The sequence below is a fragment of the Lonchura striata genome, chromosome 1A (assembly GCF_050655825.1).
Source record: "Lonchura striata isolate lonStrDom1 chromosome 1A, ASM5065582v1, whole genome shotgun sequence".
NCBI lineage: Eukaryota > Metazoa > Chordata > Aves > Passeriformes > Estrildidae > Lonchura > Lonchura striata.
The window spans coordinates 38,037,732-38,064,516 of NC_140741.1; the positions used below are offsets into that span (position 1 = coordinate 38,037,732).

A 26,785-nucleotide genomic window follows, 5' to 3' on the forward strand; every position below is an offset into this window, starting at 1 on the left:
AAAATAATTTATGTGAACATAAAATAACACTAAGTTGTGAAGTTGTGCATTTGTTGGAACAAGACGCACTGTTTTGCACATTAACAAAGTTAGACAAGACAGTAACCACTGCACAATAATACAGGTCTTCAGTTTTTAGGAAATAAGGTCCCAGCTGAAGTGTGGGAACATTTCTCTTCCTCCTTGCTTCTCTGGAGGGGACTGAACAAGAACAAAATTGGTAGACAATTTTAAGTGAAAACCACTAATTTTGTTTATAGGTGTTACAATACAATCACCATAAAACTTACAAGAACGGAACATAAGACTTGCATAGACTTTTCTTTTAAAATTAATTATTTTATTTTTTTTTTCAGGCCAAAGACTCTCTATTCAGTGTTTGGCACAAAGACATCTAAGAAGCTTCACTGTAGGTCTATAATTATTAAATAAAAGGAAGAGCCACACATTTGGTTTATCTAGTAAGCAAAGCTAATACACAGCTGTGAATTTTTTCACTCAAATTATGGAAGTTTTCTGGGAAAGACTTCTTCGTGCTTTGGTTCAGAACTTAGAAATTAAAAGTAGGATCCATTTGCAGAAATACATTCTTGGAAATGCATACAGCACTATGTCCACATCCCTCTTGATAGAAGGCACAACTTACAAAAGGAACATTCATGAAACAGAACAGAAGCCAGTTCTGAAAGGCTAAAAGTGACACCCACTACTTCTGGCATTTTTTTTAATCTAAGCAAAACCTGCTCTTATTTGCTACCAGCACCCCTTACCACCAGTCTATAACATAACTTTAGTATTTGTAAAGTTAAAGCTTTTCCAGGCATGAACAGTTGCAAGAAAGAAACATGAGCCAACATTTTTCTACTGGTGGAGTTACTTTCAAAACTAGACATGAGAAGTCACTATCCCCCAAGAACCCATGTGTCAAAACTAAATAAAGAAATTATTAAAGAAAATTTTTTTTAAGTGTCATTCTCCCTACATACTTGAAGTCAGGAAAACAAAAACTGTACATGGCAGCAAAACTCATCATTTTATCTAAAGTGCTTGATGAAAGCAGAAAAACTATAAAAAAGATAAATTAGTGAAACCAGAGGTGGAAGAGTTGCATTTATCATAAAAAAAAAGATAAATTGGAGCATTTTCACATTTTCTTGCTCCATTAGACAAGATACAGCAAAAAGATTCTTCACAGTGAAGAGATCCCTTAGAATGCATAGAATTTGTAACGTATTGTTCTTACATTTCTGTTGTATGAAGCAATTTGAAGTAAGACTCAGTATTCCAAAAGAGAAAGTATTACTATAGCTAAGAAATTAGGATTACATAAGAAGCTTTAGACATTTAAAAAAAATCTTTGGGAAATGCTATTTAATACTTTCAATAATTTTAAATGCCCTGACACTATATATTTTACAGTAGAAATGCAAGAGCTTTTGGAACACAGCAATACTTGATTAGTTCTGTACATGTCTTCTTTTAGGACATCATCTTTTCCTTACATGCCACTGAGCAGAAGAGCATCCCTGCCACAGATATGAACTTCTGGCCAATGAGACACTTGCTGCAGCAGGAGCACAAGAAACACTCCCGTGTGGCATGCCAGTTGAAGTTGTTGTATGTTACACGCTGAACCTCTGGATCTATAGCATTGTGACAGCCTTGGCAGATCTGTTGAGAAATAAAGCAACACTGAAATGAAGCACACACACCCTCTCTTCAAGCGCAATAAAACCTGGAACTCTTAAATGTTTTTGGAGGAGAGAAATAGGTGTTAAAAGAAGCCTTTTAAAAAGGTCTCCAGCTTTTGATTTTTTTCTTTATTTTTAAAGTGTTCTGATTAGAATTCAGCTGAGGGCACAAAATAATAAAATGGACACAAGTTATCTGCTGCTGGGACTAAGCTTAGACATTTATGATGGTTAGGATTTCCCAATAACCAAATAATCACAAAAACCTTTTATGTCAAACAGCACAGATCTTCATGTATTAACTTAAATATGTGAAGAGATTAACTACAAATCTTCCTGTGCATTGACAGCTCTGTGGTAATGCCAAATAATTAAAGGTTATAATAAAGTCTTGAATGTAATTTATCTTAAAATCTGGTTGTTCACAAATTACAATTTAGATTGAGAAAGTTAATGTTTTAAGAGGGGGGAAAAAGCCTCTCCAAAAACACAATTTCTCACACCTACCGCAGAATATTATTAACTGCCAACTAGAGATGATAATTTTTTTCTCCATTCACTATATAAATCATCTAGGTGTACATTAGACTGAGCCCTCAACTAGTAGCTAGCTAAATTATAGATATGAATGGATCATAATCTCAGATTAGTTTCCAGCATAACCATGAATCAAGAACTACCATTCTTTTCCGAACTTCTAGCTTCATCCTGTCAATCACTCTCCTTTTTAGTACGTGTGGGTAGAAATAAATGAAACAAAAGTACCTAGATGGCAATATTTAACTACAGGCTTTTAGCAGCAGCTGAAGTTGATTCCCACCAGGCTCAATGCATTGATGAGCACTAAACATTTAGCAGCATCACTCATCTTCAGCTACTTTACTCCTTCTGTTACCAAATCCTGCTTCACCACTGGCTAAATTCTAGGTGTTTTTCCAACAGGTTCCTCCCTCCACCCCAGGAATGGCTTTTGTCCAAATTTATTAAGTGACAAAACACTTGGCTGCCTAAAGTAGTGGGTTTTGGTTTATTTTTCCTGAAGGGGAAGAAGATGACTGACTCAAGCCTAAATATTCAATTTATACTCTTCAAATACTCCCAGATTGAGAAAAAGTTAAGCATTTGAAGCTCCATGTTCCTTTCTTTCATAACACCAAGACATCTGTAAGGACCTTACCACAGCATGGTTCTTCATGTAGCAGGATTTGCAGACTGGCTTGTCATTCACTGTTAAATAGGTTATCCCAGCCAAAACACAATCACAATCAAAACAGCAGAAGTGTTTCAGATGCCAGTTTTGCCCTTCCGCAAGAGTATATTCATTGCTGAATATTAGCTATGAGGAAGATACAAACAAGTGTACAAGTAAACAAGTACATTCATCTGAACAGTGTACCTTTTAATAAATCTAGCCTCTGGATGTTTTGTGATTTGCAAAGAACTCCCACTGATTCCACCATTGTTTGTATCTCAAAAGCCTCCATGGTGCTCCCAAGAGCTCACAGATGCCAGAGGCCCCAGGAGGGCTGTTCCCTGTTGCTGCCCAGGGTCAGTCTGGCCCCTAGTGTCCCTGGTAAGGAAACAACTGTGTAAGTGTGACTTGTTGGAATACTTTGCCTTCACATATCACATCCTATGTCCCTACAGAATGTGCAAAATCACCACCAAATCCAAAGCAAAGTATGGGTTTTCCCAAATGCGCAGTGTCCATATTGGTTTCAGTTTTTTGCAACTCAAATATCAACTATACTGGTGAAAGCACATCATCTTCCTGGACTGAAATATTTTAGGAAAATTCCTAATCACTTCCTCAGGGGAACAAACTTGTGCTAGAAGAAAAGACTAGGATATTTCCTACCTCATCACATCCAGCACATCGGGGTCTTTCACTATCACAGTAATGTCTTCCACAATACAGGTTACCATTCTTCCAGAAATAGATCATGTCTACTAGAAGTTCACTACAGGTGCAACAGGTGAAACAACCTGGATGCCACAATTTGTCATATCCAGCACGTTCTGCATAGACAGCTGGGTCACCTTCCTTCATGTTCAGTTTGCAGTGGTAGCAGGACTGGAAAGAGGTTATTACCAAGTTAATTAATTATTTTTATAAATTAATTCTTTTTTTTTCCAAAAATAAAATGAAAGCATTAGTTTAGTCCCACGAGTAGAGAGCAGTGGTTCAGGATATACCTGTACCATAGTTTAGGTTTAACTAAGCAATTCAAGATGAGCAATGCACATTCCACTGTCATAGCATGAGTGCTCCTTCAAAGGATTGTTGTACTTTGCTATATTCACATTCTGCAATTGCAGTCCAGTGTTTAAAGAAAACAGGCAATTAAAATTCATGCTCTGCTCTGTAAACCTTACATATTTAGGAATAAGGAGAGAATAATGATCCTCAATCCAAGCTAACCAACCATGACTAGAATGCATGACAAGGAAATGGCTGTGCTTATAGGCCACAAGAAGACCAAGCCATATCTGCATCACTGGTGGGGAAAATAAAAAATTAGTGAATATTTCAAACTGATTCACTTTAAAGCTGTGTTCTATGGATGCTAGTCACTCATGGCTGCTGTCCAACAGTCTGTGATTAATGATTTTAGGACATGAGAGTGACTATGGATAAACTACAAAAGCTTACATACACTACACTACAAATAGTACCAGAGACTTCACAATCAGTCTTCTGCCCAATGCCTGCCTACAGAGAGGGTTTAGCCATCAAGTGAAAAAACACAGATGATTTATGTTACTGAAGCAAAATTTTTTTATCTACAGTTTAATCACCAGTTTGGCATTTCCTGCACTCCAGCTGGTCTGTGGACTGGCCTGAACATCCTGGGAAGGTTTTCCTCTATGACTCACATCAGCCACAAATGGCTTTGTGTATACATATAAAAATAAAATACATATAAAGTACCTCAACTACAAGGCATATTGATCAGATCCCAGATACCTGACAATTTCAAAAGATAGACAAAAAGCCACCAAAAGAAGAAGAACAACTTGGAACAGAAACAGAATACAGAATGTAGGGAAATTAATGAAAGGGGAAAGTTCAAACATACATGTATATGAAGATTTCTGACCTTTCTACTTTAGACCTCATACTGCAAGAGAAGTCCACTGGAAGGTTAAGTACCTGCTTAGACCCAAGTCTAGGCAATGTGATTCACTTGCCTACCATTTGCAACATCTCCAGCTTTGGTGGTCGGAAATAAAAATGTTGGTGGTTTGGAAATAAAAATTTCTTTATTTACAAGATGAAAATATGCTGAGTACTCATTTTTCTTTAATTCAGCTTTCAGTCATGGTGAAAAAGCTTTGTATTTGTAAACACAGAGACAATTATTATAGGCATATTTACACTAATAGTGGAGACCTGGTTGCTAGTATTGTTGGGTTTGCTTTTTTATTGCTTATCAGGTTTCAAAGAAGTGCATTCTTTTCCGATAATGAAAATTACTTTTTCAATATATTCTTTTTACCACAGATACAGGAATACAGCTTTCAAACTCAGTCTGAAGAACAACCTATGAGAAAATCCGATGTGCAAAAATGCAGAATTAATAAAAAAAGTGTATACAAGGATGGCACTCTTCTGCTAAGTATTTAAGAGCTCTTCTATATCAATTTATGCTAAACTGTTAAAAAGCAGCTGAGATAATGCTAAATCATACAGCTGAAACAAAATCTCATTGCAAAAATAAGACCCACCCCCCCCCCCCAAATACTTAAAAATAACATAACTAAATCCTGATTTATTTAACCTAGTGTAAACTCATTACCTAACAACAGAAAACAAACCCAAATGTTCACTTATGCTATTAAGCACCTACAAGCCTCTTTCTAAATCACAGCCCACAGTGATAATATATGCTTAGCTTAAACTGCAGGAAGAATATTCAGGTACCGGAGTAAGAAAAGTCTGGAAGCGATGAACAAGCATAATTTAAAAAATAAAGCACCTTCTTATACAATTACTCAATAGGACAGAGTGCCTCCTGCTGTTGTCTTATTATAGTTCAAGGCAGTTGATCAGCAGGGTACAATGCAAGATGTGCATTTCTGTAGGTCTTCCTTGAGGAGATAAGAATTGCTGTTGTGAAACTAAAGTAAGCCAGCAGAAAAGGCTGATATAAGACAAAGTGACAGTAACCTAATCAAGCCATGGTAAAATAACTTCTTAGTTTCTTAGATTCTTCATAACAAGACAGTGACCAAAAAAAAAAAAAAAATTAGCAAATTGCTACAGGTAACCAAATGGCACAGCTTGAAAATTTTTGGGGAAAGTGGCTATGCCCAAAGCTAAAACCTAAGTGCTGATTTTGTATTTCACACTGTTAGTTCAGAAACTAACAACAAAAAACAACATCACACCCCCCAATAACACCAAAAGCCACATTCTACAACCAATGTTAAGCAAGCCTTTTTCTCCATCTAAAACTTGTATATTAATTTTCTGTAAGCAACCTGCAGACAAATATTTTTAAAGATTCATACACATAATAGCAACATTTCTAGAAATCAACTTATAGTATAGCTTTTAACACTCCTAAATTCCTTCAGTAATCCTACCCCTATGTTGAATTTGTAATTGGTAGTTGAAACATGCACAGTAGTAGTTATGTCTGAAATACTTGATTAAGGATATAATTTTTGAAATATCAATGAAAAATGGGTAGTTTTATATACTTTGTTTGTTGTTGAGCTATTACAAGGAGAAATCAGATGCCAAAGAAAAAAAATAGATCAGAAAATGGAGCTGAATATGATAAGAAGGCTAGTCTAAAGAGCCGTTGTATGGTTCAACTTGTTGGACACAGGATGGAGACATGTTAATTTATAGTTCCTTAATTTCATTTCATTTTAAACACAATTTGTCAAGTGGGTAATTTCAGTGCTCTTCCAAGAAAGAGGAGAAAACAAGCTTCTAAAATTAAGCTAACTCTTCAAGAAAAGAAGAATGCAACCACTAGTCCATAAGATGACACAAGTTTTTTGATTATTATTCTGTAAAAGCCACCTTAATATACTATCTCCAAGCTAACATGTTTTTGCACTGAGGATGAAAATGTCACCAAGGAAGTTATTTGCTGCAATGCATTAAATACTGTCAGAAACCATGGCTCTATGCAGACATTCACAACATTTTCCAGTTTCTTCTTTCCCTCCCCAGACTTCTACCATTCCAAATTAACAATTTAATTGGGCTAAAATGACCAAATAGAACACTTGGATGATAATATACCTTCTTGATTTATCTTTCCCTTCTTATACTTACATATTGAGATGCTTTCCGATTTGGGGACTTCTCCATTGTTCCAACAGCAGATGAGGTACCTCTGCCACCACCATTTTTCAAATTATTCTCATCAGGAGCTCTCACTTCCACATCACCAGGGAGCTTGACATCTCCTACACCAAGTGCTTCTCTTTTGTACTTCTTCACAAACTGTTCCATATGCTTAACTTCACTGGGGGAAAGCTCGTGGCACTTTGAAGGATCCTGATCATGAGCAGGCAGCTGCTTTGCCAACTGCTTCTTCCTGTATTGCGCGCCTTCCGAGCCAGCAACAGGCTGCTTCTCCTTCGGTAACATCTGCATGTACTGCCTAGCCTGAATCAGGAGGAATTACATATCAGATGGCACTTCAGCTACAGACCCATTCTCATAAGCAAACACAACTAAAGTAATCTCTACTGTTTTTAGCGACAGTCAAATTTGTCAAAAAACAAGGTTTTTTCCATAAACATTAAGCTCCTGAAAAAGTAATGGAGATAAAATACAGCAGATGCATTAGTTGGCTTCTTCCCAGAGTAAGAGAAAGACTCCTTTTTAAGCCCTTTACAACATACAGAAAAGAGTTATAACTTCTCTGAATAACTAACATTTACACAGCACCTTGTCTCCATCTATGAATACTGATCATGAGTATAGTCTTAGAAAAGTAGAAACTGAAATAATCTGCTCGGGGCATACAGCCCATTGAAGAAACAACTCCAGATATATTAAGGGAAAGAAAACACCCTAGTTTAAATAAAGCAATGACAAGGCTAAAAATCAAATTTTTAACTGAATGTTAAATAAGTTTTAGATGCACAAAGTTTGATTAATCCACTGAAAAGGAATAATTTGAGATAATATCATTCGGGCATGGACTGCACAACATTTTGGTAAAATAAATTAATAATCAAAGTTTGAAAAGTGAAGCAAGATCCTCAGAGGACTATCTACCATCTCATCTACTTCAGCTAAAACATACTAGAAGAAAGCTACTCCTTTAGATGTCCACAATGACCTTGTTCTTGTCATACAGTAAAAGCTATAAACAAGACTAAGTGTTCCTCTTAACTTTAAACAATGATATAAATTGATGTGGTGTTATGTGTTGGGTTTTTTTTTTCTCTTTAAGCCCACACTCCATGCAAATTTTTCAACTTTTTTAATAAAGGGAAAAAAAAATAAAAAAGGAAAAAAGGAAAAAAGGAAAAAAAAAAGTGAAGGTTACAGAAACTGGACTACATGGACTTAGTAGATAGCTCTTAATCCTATGTATTAAAAACTACCTCATCTCTCCAGGTTTTTAAGAATTTCTACAGACAAATATCCATAAAGCAAGATGACAGATGCAAGACTCATTAAACAGGCACCATATTTTCCGTTTTGAGGAGGAAGAAAGGAAGACTACAAGAGGCAAAGTTATCCTTCCAGTAAGCTCTACTATTTTATCTCCCAGAAACTCTTGCATTGAACATGATAAAATGTGAGCTGGACTTACAAGCGCCTGACTCTGAACAGGAGGAGCCCACTCATAAGTCACAGTATCAATGGTTATGTTCTTCTTGGCTGGCACTGGGCTGCTCAGTATCATTACATTGCGTTTATACACAGGATCATTCTTCAGCTTTTCAATCAGGGTTGTGTACTTTGTATCCTCAAAGAGTTTCCCCACTTTCCGATCTTCCTCATTGCTTGAAGGGATATCATGCTCCTCCTGGCCACATTTGCAGTTGCGGCATATTTTCCTGAAATTCATGGACACAGCCACAAAATTACAATCTCACACCATATGGGTATGTAGCAACATCACCAGGAAGCTAAACCCTTCTTTTCAGTCCTTTGTTTAGGAAATATACAGTTTTTCTGCAATATGTCAAACACCTCCTTATGTGTCCTGTTGTATTATTTACAGATACTATTATCAGATAGGTATCAGTCAACTCCACTAATGCATTTTTAATATGAACCTATGTAATTTCTTCAGTTACATCTCAGTACGGATCAAAAACATACCAGTCACCTACCAGATTTATTATAAAACAACCCAATGTAGTAACCAATCACTTGGGATTTTAGTTTTTCTGTTGCTCTTCATACATTCAAAGTTACATGCACTATACTATTTTCTTCATATGTATTTCATGGTATGACTGATATTTGGTTATCACTGGGTTGCTATCATGTGGAAACAATTATTTCCAAGAAAGGAAGAAAATGTATACAGACATATGAAGAGTATAATTGCACCAAGTTCTGTTCAAAGCACAGGACTTAAAGAAAAGATGAAAGAAAAGTTAAAGGCTTATATGGATAAAGCCTTTCAAAACAGCTCTGAACCAAGTCAGAGGTACTCTGGCACATGCTGTAGGAAGACTTTTCACAGAAAACAGCCTTAAAAGGTAGAAGTATATCTACTTACTTGGATATAAATTATATCTTTTCATATACAACATATTTCAACTGCTGTGGCCAACGAATATTAGAAAGTAATTTGTTACCTTAAGCATAATTAAACAATTCACATATAATGAACAGAACCTTGGATTAGACAAGCTAGTTCCTTTTTTATTAACAGTGTCCCCAGAACTTCAGTTCAAAGCAGTCAGCCAGAAATCAGTGAAACTAGATGTTAACTAAAGGTTCTTATTACAGACCAAGAAAGCATATCAATCTTCTAGATCTCTAGAGTTTGAAAAGGAATGAGCAGTGTTTTACCCCATTATTTATCCCTCATACAACAAATAGCATAAACTATTAGCTATAAAATGCTTCTGAATCCTGTTTGCCAAAACCCATCAAACTCTAACATTGTTCTGCATCTTGCTTTATACAGTCTTGAAGGCAAGTTAGGTGCCAAAATAAGGTATGTCACAAGAACACAACAAGAACATGCCATGACTACAGCAAGCCCCTGAGGTAATGGGAAAGGAAGGAGGACCTTTAACTGGTCACCTGAAGTGATACACAGCCAGCCCCAAATATATGCTCTCTATATGTACGCCAGTTTAGGATGTGGGGTACTAACATTTCAGTGTGTGGTGGATGCTGCACTGGTCATGTGGTTACACAGAAAACATACATTGTGGTAATTTAAGTTATAAAGTCCACTCCAAATAAGAATACCTAACTCTAAAACTGAGCCACTCATGCAAAATAAGAACGTTAAGCAGAAGCAACTCCACTTTGCCACACAAATACCTAAAGAGATCACTAATTGAGATGTAGACTGTCTGACAGCTTCCATCTCATTTCCACAACAGGCAAGATGTGCAGAATTTCAAAGCTGACACTTACCAGAATAGCTACTATACACTAATTGCTTTGCAATCTCCCAGTTTACCAAAACATTCAAGCATGAACTAGCATTTCCCACTAAGCCTAAAAGCTTTACTGTGCATCTCAAGCACTTGAAACATAACATTTTGCAAGATCTTCAGCATCTATCTACACAAGTGCTTTACACAGCTAATACTTATAGACTATTTAATATACTAATAAAGCAATTCATATTCACTTTGCTTTTATGGCATGCATGCGTTTATACCTTATTACCTTAGTCATATCTTTTCTGAGATCTAATACCAGGTGACAGAATCAAACCTTGCTTTTTTGCAGATTTAGTGATTTACATCATGATCACCATGCAGCTTTATGCCTCACACTACACATGCTACTGGAATTTAAGCAGTTTGTCCATCCAAACAACACTCTATTTACTCTTACAACTTAAATCTCTAGCAACAGTAACCCCCAGTTTTAGTCTTGTGTCTTGATAGGATGTGATTTAATCACACTGGTGAAGACCAGACATTCTTGGGCTCCCTGCACAGACTTACACCAATTGAAGTATGATCATGCTGTCCAGAACTGCTCTGCTTTCACGACAGACCTCCGTAAGAACAGTTCATACTGCTGTATTGCCTGTGTGGTCACAACTGCCATATGACACAGGCTGTGCACTCTACCCACTCTACAGTATCCAACACAATAAAGCAGCATTGACCTTGTTACAGGGGCTATGTTACAACTGCAATATTGGCCTTGGCATTAGAACTTGTGTACTGTTGTACCTCTGAATACAGAAAGAATGTGGAGAATGCTGAGTCACAACTGATGTCAGCATATCTCAGTAAATCGAAGGAATATCCCCTAGGCCGTTGCCATTTCCCATGTTCTCCAAAGCTCCCCCTGGATCTCAGCCACATGAAGATGTCCATACAGCTGCTAACAGCCCCAAAAAAAAGTATCCTGTCCCGATTTATAATTTTTCCTCTTGAATAATTTCCAGCACTAGAATACATAGTTGATATTTACACACATAACTGTTCCAGAATAGTACTGTTTACAATTTAGTTATAACTTCTTTCTCTAGTTGCCACAGCACAATCCTGCTCATTAGTAACTCACTATCGCCCCTGCAGAAGGGACACAGACAATTACTTCTCTTTAGAATAGACTGGCTGGTCATTTTTTTGACTTTAATACAGCTATCTCATTGAAGGCACCCCATTCCATTACCTCAAATTTCTATTTCACAAGTCTGTTTGATAACTGACACTTTATTTTTATCTTTGATGTTAAAGTGAACACCTTATGAGCAAGAAAAAACAGTTGCAGTTATATACATCCAATACCATATAAATATATAAAAACATATATGCTTTAGACAATTGAATCTCCTTTGACTCTGTCAAGAGGACAGGCAGTGAAAATTTCTTTTTCTCTGCATCTGCATTGTTGAAAACATTTTCTCTTCACTTGAGGACATTCAGCAAAATCTCTTCTGAAGGGGGTATTAGGGAGTTCTCCTTATGTCTTCACAGCTCTCAGGACCTCATAAAAGCAGAGCAATGTTCCTCCACTCACATCTCAGAAGTCTGAAAAGCTTTTCCCACTCAAAACATGGAAGATAGGAAGGAAACTTCAAAATCTGTGGAATGAAAAGTTATGTATCACTGTGAAGACAGGTGCCTTGCCCTGTGAAGATAGTGCCTTGCTAGCAGGTCTTCAGTAGTTAGAAAGAACAAGGAAGAAAGGTATGGAGATTCCATCCTCTCTAGTGATGAATTCCTGTGTCCTCTATGTCTACTGACATGAAGGATCAAAGACTTCCAGTTCCTTCTCCAAAATCAAATGTTAACCATCCTCCTGACTGCCTATGTTTTGGTGTACAGAGAGGAAAAAATAAGATGGATCATGATCCTTCCTATGCTGGCTCCTAGTGACAGGAGGCAGCAGCTGCAAGCATAGAGAAATCCTCAAGTCCTGAGGCTTGTGCCCTCTATGCAGAATGACTAACTGCTGCGAGCTCTTCTTGCTCCAGGATGGTTTGGGTGAATGGAGACGAGAGACGAGGCTGCTCTTGGGGAATAAGGTTTATTGGGGATGCAGAAAGGTCCTGCCTCAAGCTGCCAGACGCAGCACATGGCAAGGCTTGAGAGGATGGGGGAGGGGAGAGACAAAAGGATGCTCTAGGAGAGGGGAAGTTCCAAGAGGAGGTCTGGTCCCTCAGAGCCCCCTTTTCAGGGGGCTTCAGGGTGGACTGGAACAAGGCTTGGGCCAATGGGGTTACAGGCGCTTGAGGCAGGGGCATTGTCTGGCTAGCAAAGAGGACTGTTTTATCTTGGCTGTATTATTTATGAATAATTATATTTACCCATCCTTCTCAACAACTAACCTTTCCTTTTACAGAATCACAAAAACCAGATGGTTCTTGAAAATCTCCAGTGAGGAAGACTCCACACCCTCTCTGGGCAACCTGTTCCAGTGCTCAGTCACCTGCACAGCAAGTAAGTTCTTCCTGTGAAAGAACTGATGCACAGGTGGAACTTCTGTGCATCGGGTTCTGCCACTGCCTTTTGTCCTATTGCTCGGCATGACCAAGCAGAGCCTGGTTCCACCCTTTTGACATCCTCCCTTCAGATACTGATAGACATTGATGAGGTCCCCTCACTTCTTGAGGCTGAACAGGCCCAGCTCCCTCAGCCTTTCCTCTTGAGAGAGATACTCCAGCCCCTTAATCACCTTTGTTGCCCTCACTGAACCTATTCCAGGAGCTCCATGTCTCTCTTGTACTGAGGAACACAGCACTCCACATGCAGAATGCACACCAGGACACCATTGACCTCTTGGCCCCCAGGGCACACTGCTGGCTCAGGGAGAGATTGTTTTTCATAGTATTCCCAGATCCTTCTCCACAGAGTGGCTTCCCAGCAGGTCAGCCTCCAGCCTGTGCTAGTGCATGGTGTTATTCTTCCCCAGGTACAGGACCCTGCATTTGCCTTTGTTGAATTTCAGATGGCTCTCCTCAGCCCACCTCTTCAACCTGTCAAAATCCTTCTGAAGGGCTGCACAGGACTCTGGTGTATCCACCACTCCTCCCAGCTTTGCATTTTCAATGAAATTACTGAGAAGGCACTTTGCTTCTTCATGCAAGTCTACGATTTTTTGATTCTTTCTGTAATGTTTTCTTGCTATTAATGCAGCTATAAGTAATTGCTACTGTTTTGAACTGCACCTCAATGCTTCCCTGCCAGCTGTAGTATCAGAAAATCTTAAAGCCAACTTAGGGGTCTCCCTGCCTTCCACATACTATATCTGTGCAGAGAAGCCACATGCTGAAAAAGATCATTCCCAAGCTTAAGATTCTTGTTTTCAGAAGTTTTTTTAGCATCTTGGGAAATCACATCAGGGACAGTTACCACTTCCTTGTATGTATGCAACCAAGATAAATCAGAACCTTCCCTCCTGATTTTAGCAACTTCTCACTCCTGTCCCATAGTCCCCTCTAGTGGGAAATACATTCCCTAAGAGCAATATGTAACTAACTGAATAGCAATCTCTTGCATCCAGCCTGACCTACTGGACATGTGTGGGGTTGTTTTTCAGCTTGAAATAAGTCTAACACCTAAATTAAAAAGACCTTCTCAACCTCCTGCTGCTGTTACACTTGGACAGAAGCATGATTCTGAGGACAATTTTAAAAGCAAAAGCTATTAACACACCAAGATATACCAGGCAATTGTTAGCCATACAACTACCATTGTAGACCACATCTCTCATTTTATTCATTTTGTGTTCAGCTCGCAACACTGAGGCTATCAGAACTTCAAAATTTAGGAATAAATTTTACTAAAGGCTTAGTTTACCACCATTTCTATACTAGCCACAATCTACAGTTCTGCATCTATAAAACCTGCCTATACAGTGTGTCAAAATTTACAGCACAAAAGACTTAATATGTGCCACCTCAGAAGAGATATATTCCAAATACTCCCAGTATAGAGAAGAAGGGTGTAGTAACTCCTTGCAAAGCCCTGCTACTAGATAGGTACGCTTGGATTTTTTGTGCACTTTACAATCTGACTCTCCAGAGGAAGAACTGAGGGTCTTTTGTATGAAAATACAGAAAGAAATGACATATTGGCTCTTTGAGGAACAGCGTTTCACGTAAGCAAGAGCTGTGGGATGTGCGGAAGCCCCTCGGCTGTGCCCAGGAGAGGGCAGCGTCAGCCTCGCACAGCCGCAGCAGAACCACGCCCGGCACACGCTGCGCTGCCGCTACTGCTCCGCTCCCTGGGCCGCATCTGGCTCGTACGGAGGTCACTCTCTTCATACGCCCTTAGGCAGCTGTGCTTTGGGGTTCCAGCTAAAACGGCCTTGATAGGACTTGCTAGTACTCTGCACTCCTGGCACGAAGTCAAGGCTTCCCCGTTTCTGAACTCTGCCCCCACCCCGCCTCAGCAAGTAGAGAAGCTGGAAAGGGGCACAGCTGACTCAAACTGGTCAGCAGAGTTTAACTGCTATATAACATCATCATAAGCAATAAAACAGAAACAGAGGATGAAGAAGTCAGCGTTTCTGAATTCTTAAGTATTTACTGCTTGGAGACTGGCTGGGCATCAGTGTGCTGGTGGGAGGTGGCCAGCGATTCCCCCTGTGCACCACTTGCTCACCCACCACTTCACCTATTAAATTGATTATTTCAACCCAGGAGTCACCTCATTGTTTCTCATTTTGCCTCCCTGATGTCCCTGTCATCCTGTTGTCTGGGCCAGGGAGTGAACAGCTGTATGGGTGTTTGGCTGCTGACCAGGGTCAATCCCAACCCCCAGTTATTCTCCCAATATGTAACTGTTTCTCTAATTACAATTCTTACTTCAAGACTTATCTTTTACAGACAAGTAGCAATAAAATAAATGGGCAAACTTGAAATGATTTTGACTATTCATGTTATAAAGACAATATTCTGTAACTTGTGCTACAGTTTATTCCTACTTAAAACAGAGTTTGAGATTTAAAGGCTGACAACTAAGTAAACAGATATTTGGGATGCAATGTGTTCCATTTAAGTGATGGACTACAAAAAAATATATGCATCATGCAAGCATATTAATATATTTTTTCCTTTGAAAACTATTTACACAAAACTGAATAAAGACTTCAGATTCACGCTCTTACTGTCACCAGTAGTAGCTCTGCTGGAAGAACAGCTATTTTCCAACCCATTCTTGAATTCTCTCACAACTGCTAACTTTTTGACTGTTTCAGAGCTATGTGCCACATTTGTCTAACCCTTAGATGAAGCTTTTCAGACTACTTCCAGCCACCTTATTTATCTCGTCTATCCCATATGGACTCAATTTCCAAATTAAACCTTAGCTAAATAGTAATTGTTTTTACATCTTTTTCATTACTTGCTCTTTAATCTACTGCTGTCTAGAAATTCTTTACTAGGAGATACAGTGTTCTGAGGAGCTGTGTTTTCAGGACCTGGCACAATAAGCCCTAACCACAGGAGGATAGTGCAATACAGATAAAGAAAAACACAGGCAAAAAACCCCAAATACCCACACAGAAGGAGACACCTTTTAACTTTGCAATCATACTATGATGTAACTAAATCACTTTAACAATTTTGTTTCTTTTTAATCCAAATTATTATATGTTAAAGAATAATGTAGCAATTACAAAGTGTAACACTAGCAATTAAGAAAAAATAAAACAAAAAAAAAAGAAAGTTAACTGGGCATTACAGTGACTATGAACAAAAGAGCTTTCAGTAGAAAGTAATACAATTTCTCATCTAACAATGGATAAACACTTAACTGTTGCACTTTTAAAAATTCTCTTTTATTGCATTACTTACATTAGTTCTGTTTTATTTTACTATTACTTCTACACACAACCCCTCAGTGATGCAGTGCATATTGAAAAAACCTTTCCATAAATTATTTTACTTTTAGATGATTACATTTACTTACTAGTGAATTAACACTTCTTGATCCATGTCATTATTTGTAAGTTGTTTCTAGATGTTTCTATGGCTACATATTACAGATAAGAATATAGCTTCTTGATTATGTATCAACTTATAACACATTTCTGCTGTGCTTTGTTTTTGTTCTAAACAGTCTCATCTACAGTCAAATATCTGGGTGAAAATGTAAAACCTCCTATGCCTTATCAGCACCTGATGTCACTACGGCTGGCGTACAAAGGCTACCTTATATGACAAAACAACATTCTACTGCAAATGCAACTTTCACTCTAGCTAGTTAGCATTGGTTAAATGCAATAATTTTCATTGATAGCATATGCTAGTGCTATTAACAGCTATTTTTCTGTTCTTTTCAGGATTTTCCCTTTGAGAGGGAACTTTTTCCTAAAAAAATCAGAGTATCTAAGCTACATCTTAGAGCACGTCCAGTATTATGAGTGAACTGGGACAGAGATACATAAATGCATTAATATACATATATACATCTTGTTTCAGTAAAACAAGGAAGGTCTTAATGAAATAGAAAGTTTCTGCAAAAGTAATGACAAACTGTTTACTGTTATCATCAACTCACTTAGGAAAAGTACACTATTCAAGGCTCAGTATTATCTAACTTATTTGAATTTATGTGACACACACAAGTGACACCTCTTCCCCAATCTAAATAAGTTGTAGGTGTGTACAAAGTTTCAAATATTTTCAAGATAATTTTACATAGCATCTCTGATCAAAGCTTTTGTATTTGATCAGGAGTTGAAACAGCATTTTATTACAGAGATAAAACACACTTCTTCCCAGTCATGTTTCTTACAGTAAGGCTAGACATGTTTTTACACACCTAGTTCAATTGTTTAGTCAGCTAAAGCAAATGATGCAGTAGAAGTACTACCATTCACTTCAGGGCAGATAAAATGGATGTTCACAAGTGATTAGATACTCTCTTGTAAAGCATCTGAGAATTTCTAGCCCTAAACTGTGTTGCTTTTTAAAAGCATCTTAATAGTTTAATTGAGAGAGAGAACAAAAATGGTTACTTAGACACTTGCATACATATGTCAAGGTCTGCAGTGCTGAGTCACAGATTAGGATACATTTGCTGTCACTTACCTCCAGTAATGAAGCTCAAATCCTTCACACTTTTCCTTGCATTTTAAGCAGGGGGCACCAAATCCCTCCTCATGGCCCAAGCCCATCTGTGTACAGAGGAACATGACTACAGTCAGCTTCAAGTATTATAGTGCATGAATGATCTTACGTACCTTTATAATCTGCAATCAAAAGCTAAAGAAGATTAAGCATTTGACTAAGCTGACATAAGGACAGCATTTGGAGTGCACTCACCTTCCCATCATATCTGTATAAGTAACAGTGGTCACACAAGCAGGACTGAGCTAAGCAGGCAGAGGTAGCCTTAGTACTTTTCTGGTGACTTTTCTCCCCAGCCCAGTTTGCTCTACAACCTTCACACAAGAGAAGAAGCAGATTCTTTGCAGCATTTTCTCAGGTTTTAGGCTGTGAAATCAGAGTGAGGCCAGAAGACCTCAAGTCAAAGGACATTTAATCCAGCTACCTGGACAAAGTGATTTACAGTATATGACTTGGCAAAATACAGGAGACCAAGAAATAAACAGACCCCAGATTTATTTGCATTAACCTCAAATAAAGGAAACAACTAAGTGGTTTGTCTAACATTTCCAAGTATATTTGAGGCTACTTTGATAGTGACTGAGAGCAGCATATGCCTTTTACAATTAGAATTCAAGCTGGACTCATACCAGCTGACTTTCTGAGGGGAAAGAGAAACAGCACAGCTAGCAAAATCAATGACCAGAAGCAATATGTAAAGTTTCAAAAGGATGGATGACCAATTCACAATGCAGAGGAAATATCAGAGAATATAGACAACAGTGCAGAGTAAAGGTATTCACACCATATATCATCATACATCAACACATTTAACCAAGTAATAGCTTTTTAAGTTTGAGGTGATAAATACAAAGCAAGATAACTTATGCATTCACATAACACAGTAAAATTAAAATGTCTCACTCCAGCACTTTAAACCTCTGAGGAACACAGCTCTCAAATCAGACAGATGAAGGACCATGGAAATGTGGCCACAGCTGGGTATGCAGGCTCATGCCCAACATGCAGACAGAACCCCGTCCCCACACCCCACGCAGCAGGAGAAGCTGTTTCTACCTACCAGCTGTAGGTAGAAACAGCTCATCTGCAGTTTAGCCAGAACTGACAAGTTCTGGTACTAACTTTAGTTCTGGCAACAACACAATGCCAAAGTTAATTACATTTGGGGATAGAGTTTTATTATTAAGTTCGCTATTTACTGAGAGAAATCATACTACTGTTGTTGTATGTACAATACATATAAACCAGGTTAACTTTCAACTTGTCTCTGTCCAAAATAAAGAACAGATTATTCACCAACCATTTTACCATGTGTTTAATACAGAACACATGGTAAAATGCAGGGAATACCATGTTTTCAGTAACTTTATAATTAAAAGGATCATTGTCTCTACAATGATCAGACATCCCTGAGGAAAACTACCCTGAAGATCATGATCTATTTAGAAGAAGGAGGAATATTGGCAGTTATTAAGCTACTGCAGGGATGGACAGAAGGAGATGACATTATTTCTTCCATATCTGTAAGATGAAATACAAGCTGGCTGTGATCATGGTGACATCTTCATCAACCTAAGGGCTCATGAAACCCACTTGTTATAGGTGCTAACCTATATATATAGCTTATACATACACACACCAGTAGATATTTAAAATAAATGTAACTTTGAAGATTAGGTCCTTCATCAGCTACACTTTTTAAAAGCTAATTAGTTAACAACAGTTCATCTTCAGTGAAGATGGCCATTTTTAGGACTCTTCTCATCTGGAATCCAGACATCTCCCATATATACACACACGCACCACAAATCACAAAAAAACTGAGTGCTTGTTCCAATTCACACTCAAAGAGAACAAGATGTTGCCCATGATGTTTTCTAAAGGGAAAAAGGAAGCTAAAGCAACACGTAACTTTTTTTTTTTGGGGTGTGGGTAGGGGGAGAAGAGAAAGACAGGTTGTTTTTCATTTGGTATTGTTTGTCTTGTTTTTAAAGACATCCTCTCTAAAAAGTTATTAAAATATGACTGCACTGCACTAGCAAACAAACAAAACTCCCTCAAAACCCTGATCAACAGGAAAAAAAAGACAACATGACCCATTCTCTCTTGCTGCTACTTAAGTTACAAACTGACATGACTTCTTCATGCTCAGGCTCTCCCCTTCCTTCAAAAAGAGTGGAATGAGAAGAAAGGGAAATAATCATAATCTCATTAGTACTGCAATTACAGGATTTATAAACATAGTATCACTTGTAATAGTGACATCAGTTATACTGTTTTATACTACTGAAAAATAAGCTTGGCATTTTAATTCCCAAAGCAGAATCTGAAATTCAAGTAAGAAATATAAAAAATTGCAAAAACAATTTTAACTATAATTTCCAAGCCTCCTCCTAACATTTAAGGTTTTTTTCTAAGCTAAAAAAAACCCTCTTCAGAAACAAATTAAGGAGAGAAAAATATATGCTAACTAAATGCTCCACCCAGAACATACTCTCTCCAGACTACCAGCCAGCCTACTTGCACCTTCACAGCTAGAAGTCTTAGTGCAGATTTCTTTAGATATACAGCATTCTATATTCCCTCCCCAGAAATAAAGAGCACACCATTATGTAAATGCTTGTGCAATTCAAGACAAATAAATTGAATTAGCAAATGAGAGAGACTTGTCTTGAAACAGGTTTTGCAGTTTGCTGTGAAACAGGAAGAAGGGAATTACCTTTCCATACACAATGTCTGGGCACCATTTGGAAAAGGTTTAGCTCAAGACTGAAAGGCACACTAAACACCAAACTAGATGTGATTCTAGATGCACACACAGCCTCAGCCTTTGTTCTGACAGCGAAACTACATGGCTACTTGCCAAAAATTAAGATATAAAATAGCCAAAGTCAAAAACACTGCAGGATATTGTTATCCACAAGTCAGTGCATTACACATATTTCTCTGGAGTCCTGTAACAGGCCATCCTTCAGCTGTAAGAAAGCATCAGGCTCAGAAATTTTCTTCTTCAGCAGCCAATTCAGCTGTAGTTTAGGAAATTCAGAAAGCCTCAAACTTCAGTGTGGTGCTTCTTTAGTGCTATCCATCTGTTTCCATATCTTCTGCAGAACATGGCCAGCTCCAAGCAGAAACACCCAATAATACAGAGCAGGCTGAGCACTGGAGAGGTAATGCATGTCTGGAACAGCAGGGAACTCATTTTCCCCATAAATGGAATTATGGGAGAAATGGCACACATAGGTCAGCTGAATCCTGCTAGAAGAAGGTTCCTGTTTGTCTACCACCATTAATTTTAATTTTACAGCAAAAACTAACCAAACCCATCTGGTATTACCAAAATACCCAGTACTGATTTAAACAGCCTGAGAACAGAAGATGATATGACTATGACTGAGATCATCCATTGCATGCTGCTTTCAGGATTACATAGTACCCAAGGGCAAAAAGCTTTAATCGGTTACAGCCAAGTGACGATTAGTGAAAGACTGCTCCGTTTCAGTTTATACTGGAATCTAGTGACAAAAGCTATCTGACTTTACAGTACGGGGTCATGCACAGAAGCGTATTGTCATCTTAAAAACCCAAATGATCACATTCTAAGAGTTTGTCTAAGAGTTTGTTCAGAAGTGTAAGAGAAACAGCAGTTCCTATGAAATAGTTTAAACCTGGCTTATCAGAAGGGTTTATTTTTAAGTTTATTGAACATTTCTTATCTCCTCGGAGCCACCACAAGACCAGAATTAACTCAGGCCTCAGTTGCTTTTCCTTCCTCACTCCAAGAGGACTCCAATACCACCAGACAGGTAAGCTTTACCCTTCCACAGGCAGTAAGACACAATACTTGTACTTAGCCTCCATAAAACCCTTCCAGTGTTAGAGATCCCTCCAGAATTTGAAAAGATGTGGCTATACAGTGAGAATGCTGCCATTAATGGATTTCAACAATTAACAGTGAGCCTCAGATCAGAACTAAATCCTCTTCACTATTCTTTTATTCAGAGCCTTCTCCTGTGCTTGAAGGTGCTCCAAGCACAGAATTGAAGTGATCCATGCTAAAGCTATTATTAGATTTACCATAAAATCCTAGGAATGTTCTAGTTAATTATTGATCTAATTGGATGTTTAAGTGGGAAAGCACCTGTAGAGTACAACAGATTTCTAGTACATCTTAATGTGCTTTAGGCACTTTCAAAGAAGAGAAGGTAAAGCAAGAAGGACAAACAAAAAAACCCCAAAAAACATGAGAAATCTCACTGCTGTGCATGCTCTATTGCTGAGACCTGGTCTTACTATATTCTGTACCATCAGAAGTCTTCTCTAGGAGGGAGACCCAACAAACAGAAAATTAAAACAGGTTACAGCATTTGAACTTTAAACAGAAGAGCAATGATACTTCTTATGATTCCTGAATGAAAAAAGAACAAACCACTACAAAAGACAAGAATATTCGGACAATGATCTTAAAAAAATTTCACAGACTCTGTATGAGAAGGAAAACAGAATTCAGATTTGTAACAAAGAGCAGTATCCCACAAATCACTTTATATTTGTTTTAACATGTCTATTAAAATTGATGACAACTGTGACCCTGGGTTTTTTAAAACATGTGTTTTGATTTAGGGAGAAGTTGACTGGAATTAAGAACCCTGGGTACAGAAGTCCATTTTGCACAGAAAGAAGGATGCCAAAAAGTGACTGCATCCAAAACTAATATTTGGAAGATGATCTGGGCAGGACAGGCAGAGGAATAAATCAAGAGCTGCAGTAGCCTGATAGTACAAAAGTCTCAGGAATTTATTTTATTGTCATATCTTCTACTAAATATCAAATAGCTCAGAATTTAAATATTTAAGATACCGCTACATAGTGTACCTTCAAAAGGCCAACAGCTATCAAAGATAGCACAGCTGGATAGAAAATAAGAGTTGTTTATTCACAAAGTCCAGCATTACACTAGCTAAGTTTGAATGCAGCTGACATACACTATAACACGATCTGTAAACCTCCAACAAAATATATCCATCATCATTTTCACTATACTCCATGGATTTTGTTTTGACCTGAGCACTCTTACCCAGTTGCATCCTCTAACATTAGGTCTTGAGAAGCAAACCTGGAAACCTACAGATTAATTTTTTAGGAGCTTTAGTCATGCAGGAAAGAGCATGCTTTTTTTCAGCTTTTAAAAGCTGTAGTTAGACAACCTCAGACTGAAAACCAGGCACAAATAAAGAGTTAGGCAGACTTTTAAACTACCAAAAATTCCCCAACAAAACCAGAAACACATACATAGCAGTACTGGAGTACAGTTAGATCTGGTGTATTCTGGAAATGTCATGACAGAAGCCTCCTGACTCTTTTTACCTGTTAATTTGACCAAATTTGAGATGCTAGGTAACAGGTGTAACATGCCTTCATCTTAGCAGCTCTGCTCTTCCTGAAAGTCTCCAGAACCTAAAGAACCCCACCAACTTTGGTCATCAGCAAAAACTATGTATTAGGGCATTTTGTACATATACTTACCTAGAAAAAGACCCATCCATATATATATATACACAACCAATACACATAAGAATTAGTTTTACATGAATGAAACATGTATCTATTTAGATTGTAAAATACAATTTTAAAATATACTACATTATAGATATTTGCATCTACACCCTTACAACTGTAAACTTTGTATCTGCTAGGAAGATGATAGTAATTCACATGACAGGTTTGGCATACTTTCTTCAAATATAGAAAGTAATTTTAAGCAACTTTTACCAATAAAATTTCATTGAAAATTGCTACTCACTATTACTTACTTAGAGGAAAATAGAAACATTTTTTTCCAGGAACAACTGCAGAATCAGATTTTTGTAACTTTTATGACAGAATACTGTAACTCAAGGTAAGTTAATTTTCCCCCTTGCTACAAAATACTTGGTTTATAATTATACCTTATCGAATAAACTTTCAGCTTATCTTAAAAGTCATGCAGTCCTGCATTCAAAGAGTTTCTTGACTTGCTACTCGGGCATTTCATGATATTTTATAGTCAAGACACCTGGGGAATACTTTTGCCATTGGAAAAAAAGAGTAAGAGTCAAAAAGTTTAGTTTAGCTGTGCCATATTTGCCAAGTTACTATCCAGGGATGCTGGACAAAAAATCTAGAGGTGTGGATACAGACAGGTGATCCAAAAAATTATTCACTTTTTTTTTTAATGTTGATGGGGGGTGGGGGGGGAACCCTCAAACCCCACAGCATACGCAGGAAGCAGTTACTTAGTTTCCTTGTGAACAAAACTGAAGTAGTTCCTCTCATATCTACATAAATGTTTTCATTCTTCCACTTTCAGGCAAAATTCATCCCTGAATAAAAGTATATTTCCTTGATGTTACTATACATATGAAACAGCAAAAAACTATCTACTATAATGGGTTTCCAAAGCAGTAACACCAAAACAAACACTGACCTCAACAGGAAGTGCAGCCTAGCAGACATTACTAAATCATGCTTTGCAAAACACAGAAAAGTTGCCTTTGCTCCTATACATACTTCATTCACCATTCATTTATGAAGGATCATTACAGTTGTTGACTTAGCAATGTCTAAAGCACGCAGTGTTTGGTTTTCCAACTGTAACAGAACAAACTAAGTTGAAAAATAACCACACAAACTCCACACTAGAGAAGTTGCACCTCTTCCACCCAAACTGCCCTGCCCCTTCTCCATTGCAAGCAAAGTTCCTTTTATAAAGCAAGTATTATACTGTTAAAGTTTATATAGAACAGACTCGCTGCCAGATTCTTATTTTCTCTAGCAAAGCATGAGACCATGCTGCCAGCAGGGCTGAAAAGCAGGACCGTGACCTACTGATTCATTTTACCAAGTTCACAGAGGTGGCAGACAGGGCAGTAATCCAGGCTGTTAGAACAAGGTTCTGCTAGAGTATTCAACACAAAGCATTAAATCTTTATTTATTTTCCCTATAGCCTCAAAGCAACGTTTGAGAACACAGCATATATTGTATCTGGGAGAAACAGTGGTCTGTTTTTTGCACGAGTACTTTTCAAGCTGGAGCTCCTGTTCTTACCCTTCATCTCTGCTGTGCAATCACTTCATACAAACACTGTCGTCATGATCCTTAAATGCAAGAGCAAATATAACTCCCCCTACAAAAAAGGAGAAAACTGTACAGTTTTCCCTAAATTGTAACAGACCAGGAAAGTCTTAGTATTCACAAGACAGCCAAAAAGACACTATTCACTGCCTAGGTGTTTGCCAGTTACTTAATAGCTCTAAAAAGCACAGTGAACTGACTACAAAATTTACATGACCACACATTTGCATAGGTTCTGCATATATATTGCTCAGTATGCTCAAGTGCATGCTGAAATTTCTGTTTCTGGCAGGCTGTGGCTGCCCAGAGTCTAGGATTCAGACCAAGTGAGGTATCTGGCTACACAGCACTACTCGTTCCTTTGGCTACTTTTACCATGCATGAAAGAAACCAAACAGAAAATAAATTAAAAGTCTGAGCCAAAGTAATTGTGCCCTGAAGATTCCTTAAGAAGGGTACATTAAACAGGACTGCTGCTTTTCTGTCATGAGACAGAAAGTATATAAGGTATCCACTGCTGAAAGGATGGCTTAGAAATTGTGGCAGGTAGGGCAGTAGTTAGAAGAACTGGAATCCTACTGGTCTTGTACTGGAGGGAAGCAATTCCAATCAGACAGACTGTGATAGAGCTGTTACATTTGGAGAAAAAAACCCACGAAACCTAATATCAACAATGAAAACAGACTTTGAGTGTTCTTTTCTTCACACAAAACCTAGACATGTAGATATAAATGTATGTAGCAGCTTTCCAAAGAGACAATACAGAAGCTCAAAAATGAAGAATGGACTTAGAAAATACAAGCTTAGAAAATACAAGCAAATCTACTCAAGAAGCTTATTTTCATTGCATACAAAGAGTCACATAAGGGGAACAACCCTGTGGCAAAACCATCTTCTAAAGAGAGCAACAGTACTTAGCTACACCCTCCTATACGCTGATGGCCCAATGACTGGGGGTTGAGACAGGCAGTTCCTCCAAAGCAAGATCCTCACCCAAGTGACACTATCACGTGGTGACATCACTTGAAGCAAGCTGTAACTCAAGGCCACCCGCTGCTAGGATTCAGCCCTAACAGGTCGCTTTCCACACTACACAACTACTTCCACCCCCAAGTCAGTTTCTAGCCTGCAAGTTGGAAAAGCACACAGGTATACAAAAGTGCATACGTGTATTTTAAAACAAGTTGCTACCTGTAAATAAAACAATTCAAGAATAAACCCCTCAAAAGACTACTTTTCACATATCAATTACGGTTTTGCATATATTTAACCCATGTTCACAGATAAAGGTGCTTTTCCCCTTATCAAAGAGTATCAAAACAGATACTACAAGTAAGTTTTTATTTTTATAAAAGTCAGTGATTTAGCACTACATTTAATTTGTGATAGAACTAGAAGCAAAGACTTATAAGAGTATCCCACGGCAAGTCAGTTTTACATAGGAAGTTTTAAATGGTTAGTTTTGGAAAGAAATTCAATACAATTGGATTACCTATCAATTTCTTCTACTTACCTTTTGTTTCTTGCCAATTTGACGCAACTAACTAGTCAATATACCTTTAAAAATAAAGAAAAATCAAGTCCAGGCTTCTCGCTCAAGGGGGTAACCCATAGGAACGCTGATAACAAACTTGTAAGGAGTCAGTCACATCATAGGTCTGAAATTAATCACTAACATAACTACAAACAGCGACTTGTCCGCTTGTAATTTAAGTTTCATGCCTACATACACAGCGCGCACACACATGAAAACAACTATCAGATCTCAGGGGTTTACTGTGGGGACTGAACACGTTTAACTCGCAGACAGAACAGCGGTAGGGCCCCGCCTGGGGCAGCAGCTGCGGCGGAGCAGCGGGGCAGCCCAGCCGTGCGCCCCGGGCACCGGCAGCCGGCTCGCCCGCCTCCCGCCTCCGCCGCGGGGCCGGGCGGGGCTGATCCCGGCACCAGGGCCACCCCGGCGCAGTCCCCGCGGGGGCTCCAGTGCCCATAGAGCGGACACCGGCGTGCGCGGCAGACATCCCGGCGGGCAGCCCTCCTCACCTTCTTCACTTTCTTCTCCAGGTTCATGGCGGGGCTCCGGCTGTGAGGCGCCCCCGCGGAGGAGGCTCCGCTCGCGCGCTCCGCGGCGCTCAAACTTCCGCTGCCCTGCGGCACTGGCTGCAGCCGAACAAAGGCGGCGCGGCAGCCAATCCCCGCCGGCCGCCGCCGGCCCGCCAGCCAATCCCCGCCGCCCCGCCCGGCCCGCCAGCCAATCC

General features: G+C 38.6%; 1 protein-coding gene across 2 annotated transcripts; it reads right to left on the reverse strand.

Annotated features, from left to right (window-relative positions):
• Positions 1-318: 318 nt before the first annotated feature.
• On the reverse strand, positions 319-26,676 carry TES (testin LIM domain protein). Of its 2 annotated transcripts, none has more exons than XM_021542598.3 (7): positions 26,571-26,676; positions 17,375-17,460; positions 8,486-8,732; positions 6,988-7,323; positions 3,550-3,765; positions 2,869-3,027; positions 319-1,671 (listed from the first exon to the last, which is right to left on the reverse strand). In XM_021542598.3, the coding sequence occupies exons 1-7, from the start codon at positions 26,595-26,597 to the stop codon at positions 1,480-1,482; spliced, it is 1,263 nt and encodes a 420-aa protein (XP_021398273.2). In that variant the 5' UTR covers positions 26,598-26,676; the 3' UTR covers positions 319-1,479. The 2 variants fall into 2 exon arrangements, with proteins under 2 accessions (XP_021398273.2, XP_085424455.1); XM_085568329.1 differs by lacking the exon at positions 26,571-26,676 and adding an exon at positions 26,041-26,427.
• Between the last annotated feature and the right edge of the window lie 109 nt (positions 26,677-26,785).

Bases quoted from the DNA above. Each gene is read 5' to 3' on its own strand.
- TES (XM_021542598.3), bottom strand. From the start codon at position 26,597: ATGAACCTGGAGAAGAAAGTGAAGAAG. The intron at 17,461-26,570 runs GTGAGGAGGGCT...CTCTGTACACAG, and splicing joins TGGAGAAGAAAGTGAAGAAG to ATGGGCTTGGGCCATGAGGA. The intron at 3,766-6,987 runs GTAAGTATAAGA...ACCTCTTTCCAG, and splicing joins ATCGGAAAGCATCTCAATAT to TCCTGCTACCACTGCAAACT.